This window comes from Euprymna scolopes, chromosome 18, assembly GCF_053919585.1.
Source record: "Euprymna scolopes isolate OS-2025 chromosome 18, ASM5391958v1, whole genome shotgun sequence".
NCBI classification, from domain to species: Eukaryota; Metazoa; Mollusca; class Cephalopoda; order Sepiida; family Sepiolidae; genus Euprymna; species Euprymna scolopes.
The window spans coordinates 82,885,572-82,902,634 of NC_136499.1; the positions used below are offsets into that span (position 1 = coordinate 82,885,572).

The 17,063-nt window shown below is 36.3% G+C and overlaps 2 protein-coding genes across 6 annotated transcripts in view; both read right to left on the bottom strand.

Annotated features, from left to right (window-relative positions):
• The window catches only part of LOC145297671 (A disintegrin and metalloproteinase with thrombospondin motifs 3-like), a 1,581,225-nt gene that overhangs the window by 802,370 nt on the left and 761,792 nt on the right, over positions 1 to 17,063 (bottom strand). For all 5 annotated transcript variants that reach the window (XM_080143852.1, XM_080143853.1, XM_080143851.1 and 2 more), the window contains exons 6-7: positions 12,550 to 12,752; positions 784 to 870 (exon numbers count right to left, since the gene is read on the bottom strand). In XM_080143852.1, coding sequence (XP_079999978.1) covers positions 784 to 870; positions 12,550 to 12,752 — 290 coding nt within the window. The remainder of the gene's footprint in view (positions 1 to 783; positions 871 to 12,549; positions 12,753 to 17,063) is intronic.
• Positions 1 to 17,063, bottom strand: part of LOC145297670 (uncharacterized) — a 247,201-nt gene that overhangs the window by 125,105 nt on the left and 105,033 nt on the right. The window lies entirely within an intron of this gene.

Below are 17,063 nucleotides of genomic sequence, written 5' to 3' on the forward strand. Positions count from 1 at the left end.
AAAGTCCTGTGGCGACCAGGAAGTAGGAGCAGGACAGTGTAGTCTGGCAGCTCCTAGCTGCAACCTGGCACATAGGCAGTGGGTGCCAGATTCAGTCGCTAACCTCACGGACCGAGGCAGAAAGAGTTTTTCGGCAGCTGCATCCATGACTGAGCAGCCCTGTTTAGGATCCACTCTGCTCACCCCAGTAGGGGAGGGGGGTTAGAAAAGGTACCCCTAAAAATAGCCTGCCTTAAAAAAACCCGTTTGGACTACCGCATCCAGAGGGATCACCACCACGCGGTCGGAAAAAGAAAGAAAACTTACGCCTATATTTTGGAACCTGGAATGTGAGGACCCTCATGGACAACAAAACAAGTGATCGACCCGAAAGAAGAACTGCCATTATCTCAAGAGAGCTAAGGAGGTTCTAAATTGACATAGCTGCGCTCTCTGAAACCCGACTGGCTGACGACGGGCAACTGAGGGAGGAGAAAGGCGGGTACACCTTTTTTTGGAAAGGAAGGCCTGCAGAAGAGCCACGTATCCATGGCGTGGGCTTTGCTATAAAGAACAGCCTCATCCGCCACCTCAATGAGCCCACTTGCAGGCAGCCAAATGGCCACTGTGATTAGTGCGTATGCTCCAACACTTGATGCACATGATGAAATAAAAGAGACCTTTTATGCTGACCTTGACACCATTTTATCCGGGGCCCCCCAAGGGGGACAAGATAATCCTACATATATATATACACACACACACACACACACACACATATATATATATTAGAAATATACATACCGGATTTGTTTTAAAAAACACCATTTTTTTAATTTTCAAAATGACCCGATTTTGTAGTTGTTCTACCTTATCATATTCGTATTGTACCTGAAGAAAAACAAATAATAGTATTAGCAGAGGCATCAGGAATACAAGAATGTTGGAAATGTGGAAAAGAGCAAGGACGAGGAAATCTATTGGAAATTTTAGAAATGGTTAATTTTATTCAGGATTCACTTATGTTTCCATAAAACAAAAACAAAAAATCATATACAATCCCAATTCAATATTAATAATGTTTTTAAATGTTTAAGCAGTTTAATCTTTTTCTCTCCATTTTATTTTTTATTTTGTTGGATTTTAACCCCACTTGGCATTTTCATCGTCTTCACAAACATATTATCCACCCATCTTTGTTTCTTATGAAAAAAAAATGGACGCAAAAAGTTAAAGTAAAAATTCTATTTATAAATTTTGTCCTAATGTATTCTTTCTGTTCTCTCATGTCACATGTTATTCTTACGTTTGAAATACAATTAGTTGTTGAAGAAATCATTTTTTGTGTTAGAGTTATGTTTGAAATATCACTTGCTTTTAGTTTGTCATACTTAAGTTATTTCAACGATTACACTCAAGATATAAAATTTGTCTTCGACTACTACACTTGGACACATCTTGGAAATGGATGTGTTTTTGTCTACTCGTTTATTTTTGTTATTTCATCGCAATACACGACATCCATGAAATCTACATTATTTTATTCTCCCAAGTGAGTAATATTCCTAGCAGTGTTTAAAAGATATCTTGAAATGAAAAAAAAAAAAATCCTATAATAAGAAAACACTCAAGCAAAGTTATTATTTTTAATGTTTTTAAACATTGTGATAAGAAAGTGTAAGTTAAGAGAAAGAATAACATTTTTTAAACTTCTGACTGACCCGTTTTAGACAAGCCCGATCCACAGTAGACATCCTAACTGTAATCTCTGAACGTATATACCACTCACTGAACAAAGCCGGGGAGGGCAGAACGGTAGCTCTAGATATATCTAAGGCTTTTGACAGGGTATCGCATGAGGGTCTCCTCAGGAAAATTAGATCATACGGTATCACTGGTAGAATAAACATAATTAAATCCTTTTTAGATAAGAGAAAAATCCAGGTTGTCAAGTATTTTAATGGTGAATGCTCTGACGAACTGCAAGCACTTGTGCCCCCACGACGTAAACACCCTCAACAAACCCGACAGGCAGCTAAATTCCACCCCCACACAGTAGAGATCCTTAGATTTAAAAGATCTTTCTACTCCAGTAGTTTCTTCCCCAGGTCCCTGCTTCCCCAACTGTACTGGCGTGCAGAAGTTCAAGTGTAACGGGAACCGATATCTTGCTGCCCTAATCCCTACACAGCACCCCAGTAATTGTTGCCCCTGATAGTAACCCCCTACACCAAAGTAGCAATGTGCCTTGTTTGAGGTGAAAATGTAATAAAAAAAAATTTAAAAAAAGGAATACCCAAAAGTCTTATGTTCATGTCCAAAACGTAGTTAAATGTTTGAATGTTTATTGCTTGTATCAATGGCGTATCAATACAATGTGTTGCCCGGGACCCTATTTATTAAAACCGTTTCTTGTTCTTAGAGAACAAAAAGAAATTAAAAAAATTATAATGGTGCTAATTGAAAAAACAATGAAGAACAATTTTTTTTAATTACCTGAATTTGGACTCTTATCGCTTATCATTTTGTCAAAGTTCAGTAACTCCAAAGTTTTATGTTCAATTAATAAAAGCAACGAACTCGAAAGATGATCTTACTATATGTACACTTCTATACACCATGCTTACAACCGTGGTGTCTTATTATCTGCCACACAATATTGATAAGCATTGTTTTGAGAAACTTCTTGTAACAGAAACTGCAAAAGTAAACAACAATGTCACTGTTTTTCGCACATGGGTCCATCTTGGCTATTCAACAGTCGATGATCTAGTTATCATTGTTAGTTTTATATCAATTTACTTCTTGAAAGCTGCATTAAAAAGTGCCTAAAATGAAGAACTTCCAAAGGCAACACAATAGTATCCAGCATATCATTTGATGAGATTATTTAATTGTTGCAATTCCTCCTTAATATCTTCTAGGATTATTAGCAATGATAATCTTATGAAGACAGTCCACAGATGAAACCTGGAGTCAAATCTTACTTCTTGATGTGATAGACATAGAGAGGACCTACTTCAGAAACGGGCGAGAATCTCTCGGCAGCTGGCTGAAAGACAGAAAAAAAAAAGAGGCCCCAAGATGGCGGTTGTTGTGTTTTAAAGCCTCCGGTCACGCATAGGTCTCTAGCAATCTCATGTGGTATATGCAAATTAGGTGTGCCTGAAACGTTATATAAAACGGGTCGCTGGGAGGAGTGGGAGAAGCGTTTAAGTCTTAAACGCTTCTCCCACTCCTCCTTTAAGACATGTGAATAGAGAACGTCGACGTGTATCTCGTGTTGCGAACAACGAACTCTACTCGACTCAACTTGTGACGAGCGAACTTCTGCTTGACGTTTTAACCAAAAAGTTTTGTTGCTTTGCGTTAGACAAAGACTTCTGATACATTTGACAACTTCAAACCTCAGATTATAATATTTATATAAATCTCTTAACTTCTTGCTCAAGTATTTTATCAATATCATGTTCAATTTTCTGCTAATTCGCTTTTCGACTAAAATTCTAATTGACTCTTGGTTTTAATCAATTTCATTAATCAATTCAGACACGAAAGCATATATGATGTAGAATTTTCGGGCTTCAACATAAAAATATGAAAGTGAAGCGAAGTACATGTAATTATTACATAACAGTTACATATTTATTTAATCTGTAATACCTCATAAAAAAAAAAAACACAGAAACATGTTAATCAATATAATAAAGTACAATCTAGAATTAGATAATGAAGTCTTCATGTGCTTCAGATTAACCTTGTAACAAAGCGTTACTTATATTTCCTCTACCACTCTTCTTCGATTCAAGACTCAACCAAGTCAACGACAATATAAATGCAACCCTCTCTTTAGGTACTAGCGTCCAGATACATGTATTTAGTGATTTAATGCCCACTACACTTATTGGTTCAGTTTCTCGAGCTATACAGACACAGATGGTGGCAGACATATAGCTTCTTAATCTTATTTCCTTGCACAGACTGTTATGTTTCCTATTCGCCTTCCAAATCCCCATTTCTTGATCTAAACCCTGCATTTCGCTTTATTGCAGGTCAATATTTTTTAATTTAGAAATTGCTATGAAACGTAGAGATTTGGTATAACACTGGAAGAGCATAACAAAGTATCTTATTTCCCTGATTTTGGGGGAATTTGACCAAATATTTTGAAAGTTGTGCTAATTTTTCGATTTCCTGGTAATTTTAAGTGTGTATCACTTTGTTACAAGTGTCTAAAAATGTATGTTTTCGGTAATAAAACAATATTCTAACTTCATATTTCTGTTTATATGAAATAAAGAACAAATTCAGTAACAATATTAGCCAAAAACAAGATAGAATTTCACATTATTTTGTTTAAGGAAATATTTATCAACATAATTCTATGCTTCAAAATCACTTTGAATAACCTCTTGTGAACTGATGATGTCAATCGGCAGATTTGAGATTTTTTTTTTTTTTTTTTACATAGGCATCACCACATTATTAAGGCCAAGAGGCCACTCAAGGATAAGGGTTAAAGAGTGTACAGTAGAAATTGGACAATATAGTAATCATTAGTAATGAAAATTTGGTAAATTTGATAACTTATATGGAACGGCTCATCAAGAACTTATTTACGTTAGACTTGAACACAACCATATTGTAGTCAGCCGGAAAGCAGGAAAACGGAAGACAATTCCACAGGCGTGCAGTTCTAAGAAAGAAGCTTTGTTCATGGAATCTATGTTTAGGTTTAGGGACAGATAAAGATTGGGGGGAATTATTGATAGTGTTTACAGCTAGACGAGTGTTTCTTGTGAAAGTTAGGCGAGGAGGGACCATAGACGGAAGCTCAGTCGAACACTTTCCATGAAAATAACGATACATCAGAGACAAACTAGCAACATCTCTTCTGTGAGATAGAGGTTGCAAGGAAGAGAAAAGGACATCTTCCACCAGGCCACAAAGTCTATTTTGAACCCTATCAAGGCAGGACAAATCTTTTCTAGCAGCTCCTGCCCATATGTGGCAACAGTATTCCATCCTTGGACGTACCTGGCTCTTATATAGATAGAGAATTGCATCAGCAGTGAGATATCTACTGGATCGATAGAAAGATCCCACCATTTTTCCAGCGGCCTTGGCAACAGATTTGATGTACGTGTTCCATTTAAGATCAAGAGTAAAGGTCAAGCCCAGAAGCTTGTCAAAACTTGAGGCCTCCTCAAGACGAGAGCCATTCATTTCAATTGATGCCAGATGTGGATCAGAATGCTGATGATGTAAAGAGAGAAGCTTGGTTTTAGATGCATTAAAAGTAACCAGCCACTCCTTTCCCCATTGTACTACGTGCTCAAGATCAGAGGATAGAGAATTGGAGAGAACTTGGTCGTTTACTGTCTTAGATGTGCTACCATAAATGGTAGTGTCGTCAGCATAAATGTCTACAAATGATGTAAGGATGTGATTTGGAAGATCATTAATGTAGATCAGGAAAAGAGTTGGGTCCAGGGTGGACCCCTGAGGAACACCGGCATTAATACTGTGAGCTTCTGATTTTTGCCCGTCAACTACTACTCTTATGAACCTATCAGAAAGAAATGATTTAATAATTGAGAAGACATTTCCAGCTATACCATAGCTACAGATCTTATGAAGTAAACCTTTATGCCATACCCTATCAAAGGCCTTAGATATGTGAAGAGCAACTGCCCTAGAAAGGTTGCCTCCGTCGAGAGATTTGCTAATCCTATGAGATATAACTGTAAGCACATCTGCTGTAGATCTAGCAGAACGGAAACCATATTGAGTGTCACAAAGAAGGTTATTTTTGTTGAGATGGTTGATTACTTCTGTATTTAACACAGATTCCAGCAACTTACTCATGACGCACTGGAGACTTATTGGCCTGTACTGAGAGGGGGATGAGCGATCACCTGAATTCTTAAATACAGGGCATATTGATGAAATTTTCCAGGGATGATGTGATGCTATAGGAAACTTCTAAAATCTTCATACAATGTTCATTGTTTGACGAAAATTGAACACCTCCTTCCTAAATTTTCATCGTTATTATTGACCAGAGCTGTTCAATAACTTCTGGAGAACAAGGTGGCCATGCCATCAAATTTTCTCCACTAATGTCTGATAACTTAAGGTAGGATGTCGTAGTCTTGGCTGAATGGGATGGTGCATTGTTGTGCATAAAAATCAATTGAATGGTAGGTCATCAAGCCGTGGTGACAAATGCTCATTTTAAAATATGTTGCTTGTTAAAATGAATACATATTATATACGTTCGAAGCCAAAACAACGCATTATTACAAAATAAACAGACATTTATTTTGTTTGAAATTTATATTAAAATTCATAAATATATATCAAAGGAAACCTTCATCTTCAGTATGCCTTTTTTTGCCATTTTATTCAAACTCAGCAAGCGCTGCTAAGGAACAAAAATCTTAACATGACAAACAAAATAAATGTCTGTTTCTTTTGTAATAATGCGTTGTTTTGGCTTCAAACGTATATATTACGTATTCATTTTATTCAAACTCAACCAGCGCTTCTAAGGAACAAAAATTTTATTGCTTGTTAGTTTGACACCTTCTGGCACTCAAAATGATCCAATTAGTTCATCACAGATTATTCCAATCCAAAAGATGACACCTCCACTTCCCTATTGATGACGGAATCGATGTGGGGTAGGGAATCCAAGAGGACTCCACCTGTTCATCAACGGTTGCTCTAGTCTTATCGGTGAAAAGAACATTTTCAAAGCTGATTTTCATGCATTTCTGACTTTCTTGTGTTTTTGTCCTTCTTTGGTTTGATGTTTGGATTTTCAACGAATGAAAACAATGTTCTTCGATCTCTTTCAAGCTCCTTGGCTAGATCTATGAAAGATAAACCTTCTGCAAGGCCTGCAACAACATGTCCCTTTTCACTAGCTGTCAATCGACCTTTTCTAGGCATTTTGGGAGACCTGCAATAAAGTGATACACAATTAAAATTACCAGAAAATTGAAAAATTAGCATAACTTTCAAAATATATGTTCAAATTCCACAAAAGTCAGGGAAATAAAGCACCGTGTTACGCTCTTGCAGTGTACCAAATTTCACTTCTCTGTGTTTCATAGCAATTTGAAAATTAAAAAAATATTGACCTGCAATAAAGCGATTCACAGGGTTTATTCTTGACTTCAGTATGCGAGGATTATGTGACAAATGTCGATAGCTCACTTGGGATTGCAGACTCTGTGATATTGGTAGGCATCACCTTCAACTCTTTACCTGGGAAGTCATGAGACATTACATCAGAGATGTCATATGGAGTAATACCTTTTTCTTCCTGCAGCAAATCAGACAACTGAATGTCTTAAAGGAACACATGTTCTCACAAGGAAGTTTTATAGCATGCCCCACGCTCCCCAATGGTTCATTTTAACCTGTGAAGCTGCTATTGAGCAAAAAGCAGTATGCATTCTATCGATTCATCTGCCATAAGGCAAGTAAAAATAGGCAAAAATTTATAGATAGAAATCATTATAAATAGCTACAGCCAGTAAAAATAATTATTAATAATTATTATAAATCATTATCATTATCATTATCATTATTATAAATCATTATCATTATCATTATAGAAATCATTATAAATAGCTACAGCCATTGAGTCAAAGAAATTAGGAACCTGTGATTTCTGAAAATTTATAATAGCTCGGTGAGTAATGGAGAATGAAGGAGGTCGCTTGCACGGTGACTGAGAAAGTTGAACTGCTTGTCCGACAGTTCACCTCCATCTCCATCTTACACCTCCATAAAAATCTCTCCCAAATTTGTCTTTGCAGATAGAAGCCATACCTTATCATCTGAAAATCAATCCTTTTCAATCAATTACTAGTCTACCACCTCTTGCTAAACTTCTTTCTGACCGATAGTATGGATTTAAACATGCCAATTCTACTGCGGATATCCTAACAGTTATCTCTAAATGGATATACCATGCACTGGATAAGGCAGGGGAAGCTAGGACTTTCACATATTCAAAGCATTTGACAAGGTTTGGCATGAAGGTCTTCTCATGAAAATTTAATCATGCAGTATTACTGGACGAATACTGAATATAATTAAATCCTTCTTAGATTGCCTTCAATAACTATACGTTCAAGCAACATGATATTAGGTCCTGGAAAGTCAGTTATTTTATATTTTTTTCTGCAATTAATAAGTTTGGCTTAAATTTATTTGTTTATTTTATTATAATTATAATTATTATTATTCTAAGTTTTATAAAAAGGTTTTGTAAATGTATTAAAAACGCACTCAGAAAGACATCCATTTATTTAAATACGTTCGTTTTGTTACTTTAAAAATGTTTTGTAAATATATATATTTTCTTTTAAATCTTCCAAAGTTTTGTAAATATATTTCTAAAGAATGTTGCTCGTGAATATTCGACCATGTCTGCTACTTGATGTGTTTATAAACAACCAACGCCATGTGCTTGTGCCAATGTCAAGGTCGTATCACCGGTGTCACTTGAAAAGTGCGCCGGTCGTCGTCTTCTGCTACAAGGTATCTATTCTTTACTTGGTCCGCATTTTCATTGATCTGTAACACTAGATTCTCATATAGTATTTTCATTGGTTGTCACAACAGACTTTCAAATAGTATTTTCATATGTCTGTCACACAAGATTTTCGAATAGTATTTCCATTGATCTGTCACAGAAAACTTTCATTGGTTTGTCATGCTTAAAATAGTATTTTCATTGGTCTGTCACACTAGATTTTAAAATAGATTTTTTTTTTATTTGTCATACTAGATTTTAAAATAACACTTACATTAGTCTGCCACACTAGACTTTCAGATAGCAGTTTCATTGGGCTGTCACATTGGATATTAAAATTGTATTTCCATTGGTCTGTCACACTAAATTTTCAAATAATATTTGCATTGATTTATCACGCTGGTGTTTGAAATAGTATTTTCAAATAGTATTTTTGTTTTGTCACACTATATTTTCATTGGTCTGTCACACTAGATTTTCAAGTAGTATTTTTATTGGTCTGTCACACTATAATTTAGAATAGGATTTTCATTGGTCTGTCACACTAGATTTTCAAACAGTATTTACATTGGTCTGTCACACTAAATTTTCAAATAGTATTCTCATTGTTTTGTCCCACAACATTTTCATTGTCACACTAGATTTTCAAATAGTATTTTCATTGGTTTATATAGTATTAGGTTGGTGCAAAAACAATATCGTTTTCTCACATATGTTACTTTTTATATTTCCGAATTAATTCATTGATATATATAGCCATGTATAACACGATTCGATAGAGCGAAAAAAATGTATCAACATGATATGTCATGTTGATGCATTTTTTTCGCTCTATCGAATCGTGTTATTCGTTACCGTTCTTAATCTCTTTATTCATTTTTTTGCAGGCTTTTCGACAGCATGGACAAAATTCAAATCTGCACGATTTTCTTGTTCCAGTTCAAACTAGGCTGAAAAGCTGCTGAGGCAGCTTGTGATATCATTGATGTGGTTGGCTCAGGAACCACTAATGGACGTGTGGCACAACGTTGGTTCAAGGAATTTTGCGATGGTGATGAGAGCCTCAATGATGAAGATGGTTGCGGCTATCCAACTGCGATTGATAAACATTTGAAAGCATTAATTGAAGCCGATCCTCGCAAAACCACATGAAAAGTTGCTGTTGAAGTCGAGGTCGACCACTCAACAGTTGTTCGCCATTTAAAGCAAATAGGGAAGTCCAAAAAGTTGGATAAATGGGTACCGCATGAATTGAACAATAATCAAAAAATCGTCATTTTGAGGAGTCTTCTATGCTCAACAAAAATGACCTATTTCTCAAGCGGATTGTGATGGGTGATGAGAAGTGGATCCTCTACAACAACGGGCGACATTCGGCACAGTGGTTGGATGCCGGAGAAGTCCCACAACACTTCCCGAACCAAAATTGCACCAAAAAAGGTTATGGTGACTGTTTGGTGGTCTGCAGCTGGTGTCATTCATCACAGCTTCTGGAATCCGGGTGAAACGATTATGCCGAAGAAGTACTGCCGACAAATTGAGGAAATGCATCAGAAGCTCCAATAGTATTCTCAATGTTTTGCTACAACATATTTTCAATGGTATATCACGCTAGATTAACAAATAGTATTTTCATTGGTTTGTCACATTATATTTTCAAATAGCATTTTCGTTGGCCTGTTATACTAGATTTTCAAATAGTATTATATTGAACTATCATATTAGATTTTAAAATAGTATTTTCATTGGTCTTTGACACGATCTTTGCAAATGGTCTTTACATTGGTCTGTCACATCATATTTTCAAATAGCATTTTCATTGATCTGTCAGACTAGATTTTCAAATAGTATTTTCATTGGTCTATCACAGTAGATTTTCCAATAGCATTTACATTTGTCTGTTACGCAAGATTTAAAAGTAGTATTTTCATTGGTCTGTCATACTCTATTTTAAAATAGCATTGTCATCGGACGGTCACACTAGATTTACAAATAATATTTTTATTGGCATGTCATACAAAATTTTCAAATAGGTTTTCCTTGATCTGTCACACTATATTTTCAAATAGCAAATTGATTAGTGTGTCACACTAGATTATCAACTACTGTTTTTATTGATCTGTTATGCTGGATTTTTAAATAGTAATTCCATTGATCTGCCACATTAGACGTTCAAATAGTATTTCTATTAGTCTGTCACACCTGATTTCCAAATAGCATTTTCATTGGTTTCTCACACATATTTTCAAAAAGTATTTTTATTTGTCTGTCATACAAGATTTTCAAATACTATATTTTCATTGGTCTGTTACACTACATTTTCAAGTAGCATTTTTATTGGTCTGTCACACTAGATTTCTAAATAAATTTAATTGGTCTGCTAAACTAGATTTTCTCATGATATTTTCATTGGTCTGTCACTTTTTAAAAAGTGTTTTCATTAGTCTTACACTTTATTTTCAAGTAGCATTTTTATTGCTTTTTCACAACAGAGTTTCTAATAGTATTTTTATTGATCTGTCACGCAAAATTTTTATTTGTCTGTCATAGTAGACTTTCAAACAGCAATTTGATTGGTTTGCCATCTTGGAGTTTATAATACTTTTTTTGTTTGTTGGTCACACAAGATTTTAAAATATTATTTTCATTGATCTATCACACAAAATTTTCAGATAGCATTTTCAGTGATCTGTCACAATAGATTTTAAAATAGTATTCTCATTGGTCTGTTACGTTAGATTTTCAAATAGTATTTTCTTTAGTCTGTCAAACTAGATTTTTAAATAGTGTTTTTATTAGAGTTACTAATATTATTTTATTTGTCTGTCACACTAGACATTCAAATAGCATTTTTATTAGTTTGTAACACTAGACTTTCAAATAGCATATTTATTGGTCTGTAATATTGGATTTTTAAATAGCATATGTATTTAAATAGCAAATGTCACACTAGGTTTTCAAATAGTACTCTCATTTGTCGGTTACACTAGATATTCTAATAGCATTTTAATTTGTCTGTCTTACTAGATTTTTAAATATTATTTTCATTGGTCTGTCACACTAGGTTTTTAAATAGCATATTTATTGGTTTGTCACAGTAGACTTTCAAATAATATTTTCATTGCTTTGTCATGCTGGATTATTAAATAGTACGTTTGTGTGTATCACACTAGATTTTCAAATAGCATTTTTATTTGACTGTCACACAAGATTTTTAAATAGCATTTTCATTAGTCTGTCACACTAGATTTTCAAACAGTAATGTCATCGGTCTGTCACACTGGATTTTCCAATAGTATTTTCATTCATTGTGACACTAGATTTGAAAATAGTATTTTTATTGGCCTGTCACACTTGATTTTTAAATATTGTTCTATCACACTAGTTTTTAAAATAGTATTTTTATTAGTCTGTCACACTTGATTTTTAAATATGCGTCCCTTACACTAGTTTTTCAAATAGTATTTTCTTGGTCTGTTACACTAGATTTTCAAATAGTATTTTTATTAGTCGGCCACACTAGATTTTCAAACAGTATTTTCATTGGTCTGTCACACTTGATTTTTAAATATGCGTCTCTCACACTAGTTTTTCAAATAGTATTTTTTGGTCTGTCACACTAGATTTTCAAATAGGATTTCTATTGTTCTGTCATACTAGATTTTCAAATAGGATTTTTATGGGTCTACCACACTATATTTTCTAAATGGTATTTTTATTGGTCTGTAACAATATATTTTAAGATAGTAATTTCATTTGTCTGTCACACTAGACTTCTAAATAGTATTTTCGTTGATTTGTTATGCCGGAGTTATAAATAGCATTTTTATTGGTTTGTCAAACTTGAGTTTAAAATAAAATTTTCGTTGGTCTGTCACATCAGAATTTTAAATAATATTTTCCTCCTTAAACAAAGAAACTGAATAAATGCATTTTAAGGTCGCATTCTATTTTTCTCGGTATATTTCTTAAAAAAATGCATGTTCAAATATGATGCATCTATAATTTCAACTAACCCCATTAAATTTGGAAATGATATAATCCACTTTTTTCTCAATTGTATCAGCTTTCGCCTTCTCCAATAACGCTGTCATATCTTCATCACAAAAAATAGCAATTTCGATGATAACTGGGTTTATACTTCGAACTTCTCTTTCAGCAATTTCTAGTTCATTTTCTGGTCCAGAGTTAAAAAACATCTCATCGTCATTTAAAAATTCTGCATAAAAAAGGAAAAAACAAACAATTATTGCATGACTGTTTGAAATTGAATAATTGGAATTATTTGAACAACTAATATATTCATAATGTTTTAGGTGCATCTATTTTCAACTTGGAAACCTAATAATTTAACATAGAAATTTTTATGCTGACCTTAGAAACCTAAATAGAATTTCGAATTGCTCGCTTTTAATTAACAAATGCACATTTTTCTCACTCTATCGGTCATGACCAAACAGAAGTGTTACTTGATGCTATTCTTAGATAATTTTTTATAAAAATTGAATCTTCAAGTCCAATCAGAAAATGATCACTTAAAACTGATTTTTAACTCTTACCTGTTACCTTACATGTTCATTTTAGGAATCTTAAACCTAATCTTGTTGAGGTGTGTAGGATTGCTATTTATACATACAGTGTTAAAGCAAAATCCTAAGCTAGAACTATACAAAGCTTGCCACTGACATGGTCTCTCACAAGTCGACAATCTGTCAAACGATCAAGAAAGACATAAGCTGCACCACATTCTTATCACTAATGTCACCAAGGAGTTGAGGAAGATCAAAGCAGAGGATTTGCTGAATGATTTTAAGCATGTGTAAGTCAGGATGCCAAGATTCTTCTCTACTGAACAGAATTTCGAACAGGCAGAACAATAGATGGATTTGCATGGCGTGAAATATACAAAGTTTTAATCCTCTGTCATAAGTCCTTGGCATCATCTCCAGTGAGGAGGACGTTGTGCATCCACTCTTCTTTGGTTCGATGTCAAAAGTGCCATATATCGTCTCAATGGCTGGATTCTTTTTCATTAGGCGCATAGTTTGGATCATCAAACAGATGCTTTCTTATTTGATTATGGTGTCTTTTATGCATGAATTTAATTGCCTTGAATTTAATTGCCTTGAATTTAAGATCTTGAATTTAAGATCTTGAATTTAAGATCTTGAATTTAAGATCTTGAATTTAAGATCTTGAATTTAAGATCTTGAATTTAAGATCTTGAATGATGTCCACCATATTTTCGATTCTTTTGCCTATTGTGCCCAGTTCCAAGAAAGACATGTTATTTTTATAAACTTTACAGAAAACATTTTTTTCCTAGCATTATGTCATAGCGTTTTTTAGACACTATAGGAGTCCTTCTAAGTTTTGTTTGTTTTGGTGACAGTTTTCCAAATATGGATCATATTTTTTGCTGGAACATCGTTTCTGCTGAGGAAACTACTGATGGTGTATTAGGGTTATATGTGATACTATAGGCCTGTAGTGTCGTTTCTATAGATGTACTGCATGCTTTTATGACTGCTTACTTCAAAGTGTTGACAAAGCATTCCACCTGTCCGTTTAATCACGGGTGGTACTGGGGAGTCATGACATGATTAATTTGGAACGTCTCACAGAACTCTTAGAAGTTATCACTTTCTAAGCAGTCGACTACAAATTAGGCAAATAATTCATGTGCACTTCTTTGTATCCATAATTTCTTTCAGTGCTGCCAAGAAGACTGACTTGACGGCAATTAAAAATGCACTGTAAAAGGCATTTGCCATGGATCTGTGTGCGGCTTATAAGAAATTTGCTTCAAGGAGACTCATGTTAGGAGAAACTGTGGATGTTTTTTTTTTTTGCAGAGCTGAAAACACTTGCAATCCTGTTTAGTGGTGAAGTATTGGAACGCATATGCATTTGTGGCCAGCCTTCCAACCTGTGTAAAGCAACAGCTGAGAGCCTCCACCAGTATTTCAGCAATGCCTATGGAACACTTGCTGAAACGCACTCGAGACATCATCAGGGATGAGGAGAACCTAGGGGAACCAGTTGTGATAGCAGTGCAGACACCCCAGAATAGTACAGGGTAGTAATAGTCTGAGCTCTACAGCCAATGGAAGATGTTTCTGCTGCAGCTGGTGGGGTCATTTCCTGAAAAGTTGCACTGACAGGGGATGGAGAGGCGTGTGCTGTTTCCAATGGAGTGTTATTGAACATTTAACCCCAAACTGTGCAGGAAACATGTCAGGGGACAGGATATCAGTGCTGCTCTGCTCCCTGGACAAGATGTAAGTGAGGCACAACCAACAATGACTGTATACATAAACCAAGTGCCCCAGTCAGCTCTCCTTGACTCAGGCTGCTCACATACCATAGTGAATGGCAGACTGTGTCGAACCTGGAACAAGAAGAACACCAAAGTCACCACAATACGCAATGAGACACAAGCATGCTGTGGAGCCAGAACCATGCAGATTCATACAAACTCCTGCGTAGCTGTGGAAATTGATGTGTTGCTAACGCAAAGAGATTTGCTAGGGTTCGCCTTATTGCTTAGATATGATGCCATCAAGGCGCTGGGGGGGGGATTTTTCATTAAACAAGACGGGAGTGTGCGCTTTTTGGAAGCCCCAATGTGTGCTATGGTCCACATTGATCAGCCTGATTTCAAGGTGGACTATGACCATCAACAGAAGGCCTGGACTGCATCATGGAAGTGGACTTGAAGGAAGGGCGCCAACTGAACTTAAGAATGGCGTCATGGAGTACCTCATACCTGACGAGGCTCATGAATACGAGCAAGAACTTGATACATGAGTCCAAAATCCCCTACCCTGATGAGAAGCTTGGACTTCCCAAAGGTCTGATACCCTTAATTGCGGTGGTCCAGCATAATAAGTTGAAAATGAGACAGGTGCTGGACTATCATAAATTCAACAAGTATATTGAGGCTTACACTGCTGATGTTGATGTGTGCACCAGCAAACTGAGGGAATGGCGCCAGAAAGGTTGTGGCCATTCCAGACAATGTGGTTCTGGGGGCAAAAGTATTACTTGATACGACTCAGCTTCGGTCTGAATGTTACACAACAGACCATGAAGACTATTGTGAATGCGATGCTGTCCTACGAAAAGACAATTGAGGATGTGTACGCCTAGATCGATAATGTGTACGTTAATGAGGATGTACAGTATGCATCACGTGTCAGAGAAAAATTAGCTCAGCTTGGCCTGAAGTGCAAGGATCCTGAACATCTAAAATTGGGATTGGATATCTGTGAGGGAAGAGGTACCCTACGATGGAGGCTTGGCAGTGGGGTTCCAGGCATCCCTGACGTTATTATACAGTGGACCATTTTTTCCTTGTGTGGGAAGCTTATTAGTCACTTACCAGCCTGTGGTTGGCTCTGTGTAGAGCGAATTTACATAACGAAAACTTTGGAGAGAGTGAATGAAAAGGACCCTGCTTGTGGGGAGTGGTGTGTCGATGGTAATGATGTGAATGTGTGGGTGGACGCCAGTTCATTGGCGTTAGGAGTTTCATTAGAGAAAAAAGGAAACGTGTTTGAGGATGTATGTTGGCTGCGACCTGTAAGTGATGCTCAGCATACCAACCTGGTGGAGTTGAACACTGTTGTAGAAGGCATAAATCTGGCACTGCAATGGTAGTCAAAAAATTGCACCTGTACACAGAGTCTCTGTGTCTGCCACTGGGGGTCTGACACACTTTCAAGAATCTGTACTAAGGCAGCCAGTGAGGTGTTGATCCGACAAAGACTAGACACGCTGAAGAATCTGGTCTCTGAGTCTGGGCTATCGGTGAGTGTAATGTGGGTAGCATCACACTGTAATCGTGCTGACCAATTAACCCGTATGCCTCACAAATGGTATGAAGCCGTAAAAATGGGAGCAAACTGTTTGATACTGTGCAATTTTAATTAGCATGATGAGCCCATGCCAAATAAAGAAGATTCATGTACAGAGCGGACATTCAGATATCAAGAGGACCCTGTATTTTCCAAGGCACATGCACCCGGCAGTGACAAAGGCAGATATCAGGCAAATCGGCAAGCAGTGTGAGGCATGTCTGTTGATCCTGCACCAGAGCATTTGCAGAAAGGGCGATTGGAAGTTAAGGACGTATGGCAATGGGTAGCAATGGATATCACTCATTACAATGGGAAGGCTCTTATTGATTGTGAACCTACATGTTTTGCGAGAAATGACCCAGCCGGACTCGACAAATGTTGTTCACCAGTTATCATCTATCTTTTCTGATCAACGTGCACCGGAAGAGGTCTTGATAGACAACGATACAGCTTTTTGCAGCCAACAAGTCCGGCGATTGTTAGATGAATGAGGCCCCCGACTATGATTGTAATGTGCTCATGTGCCATCAGGGAATGGCATTGCTGAAAGAAACCATCACAGCATTATGATAATTGCTGCCAGAAAGTATTGGTATAACATCATGCCAAAGGATGGGAAGTCACCTGCAACAGCGCCTGCCAATGCTATACACACACACCATGTCAGA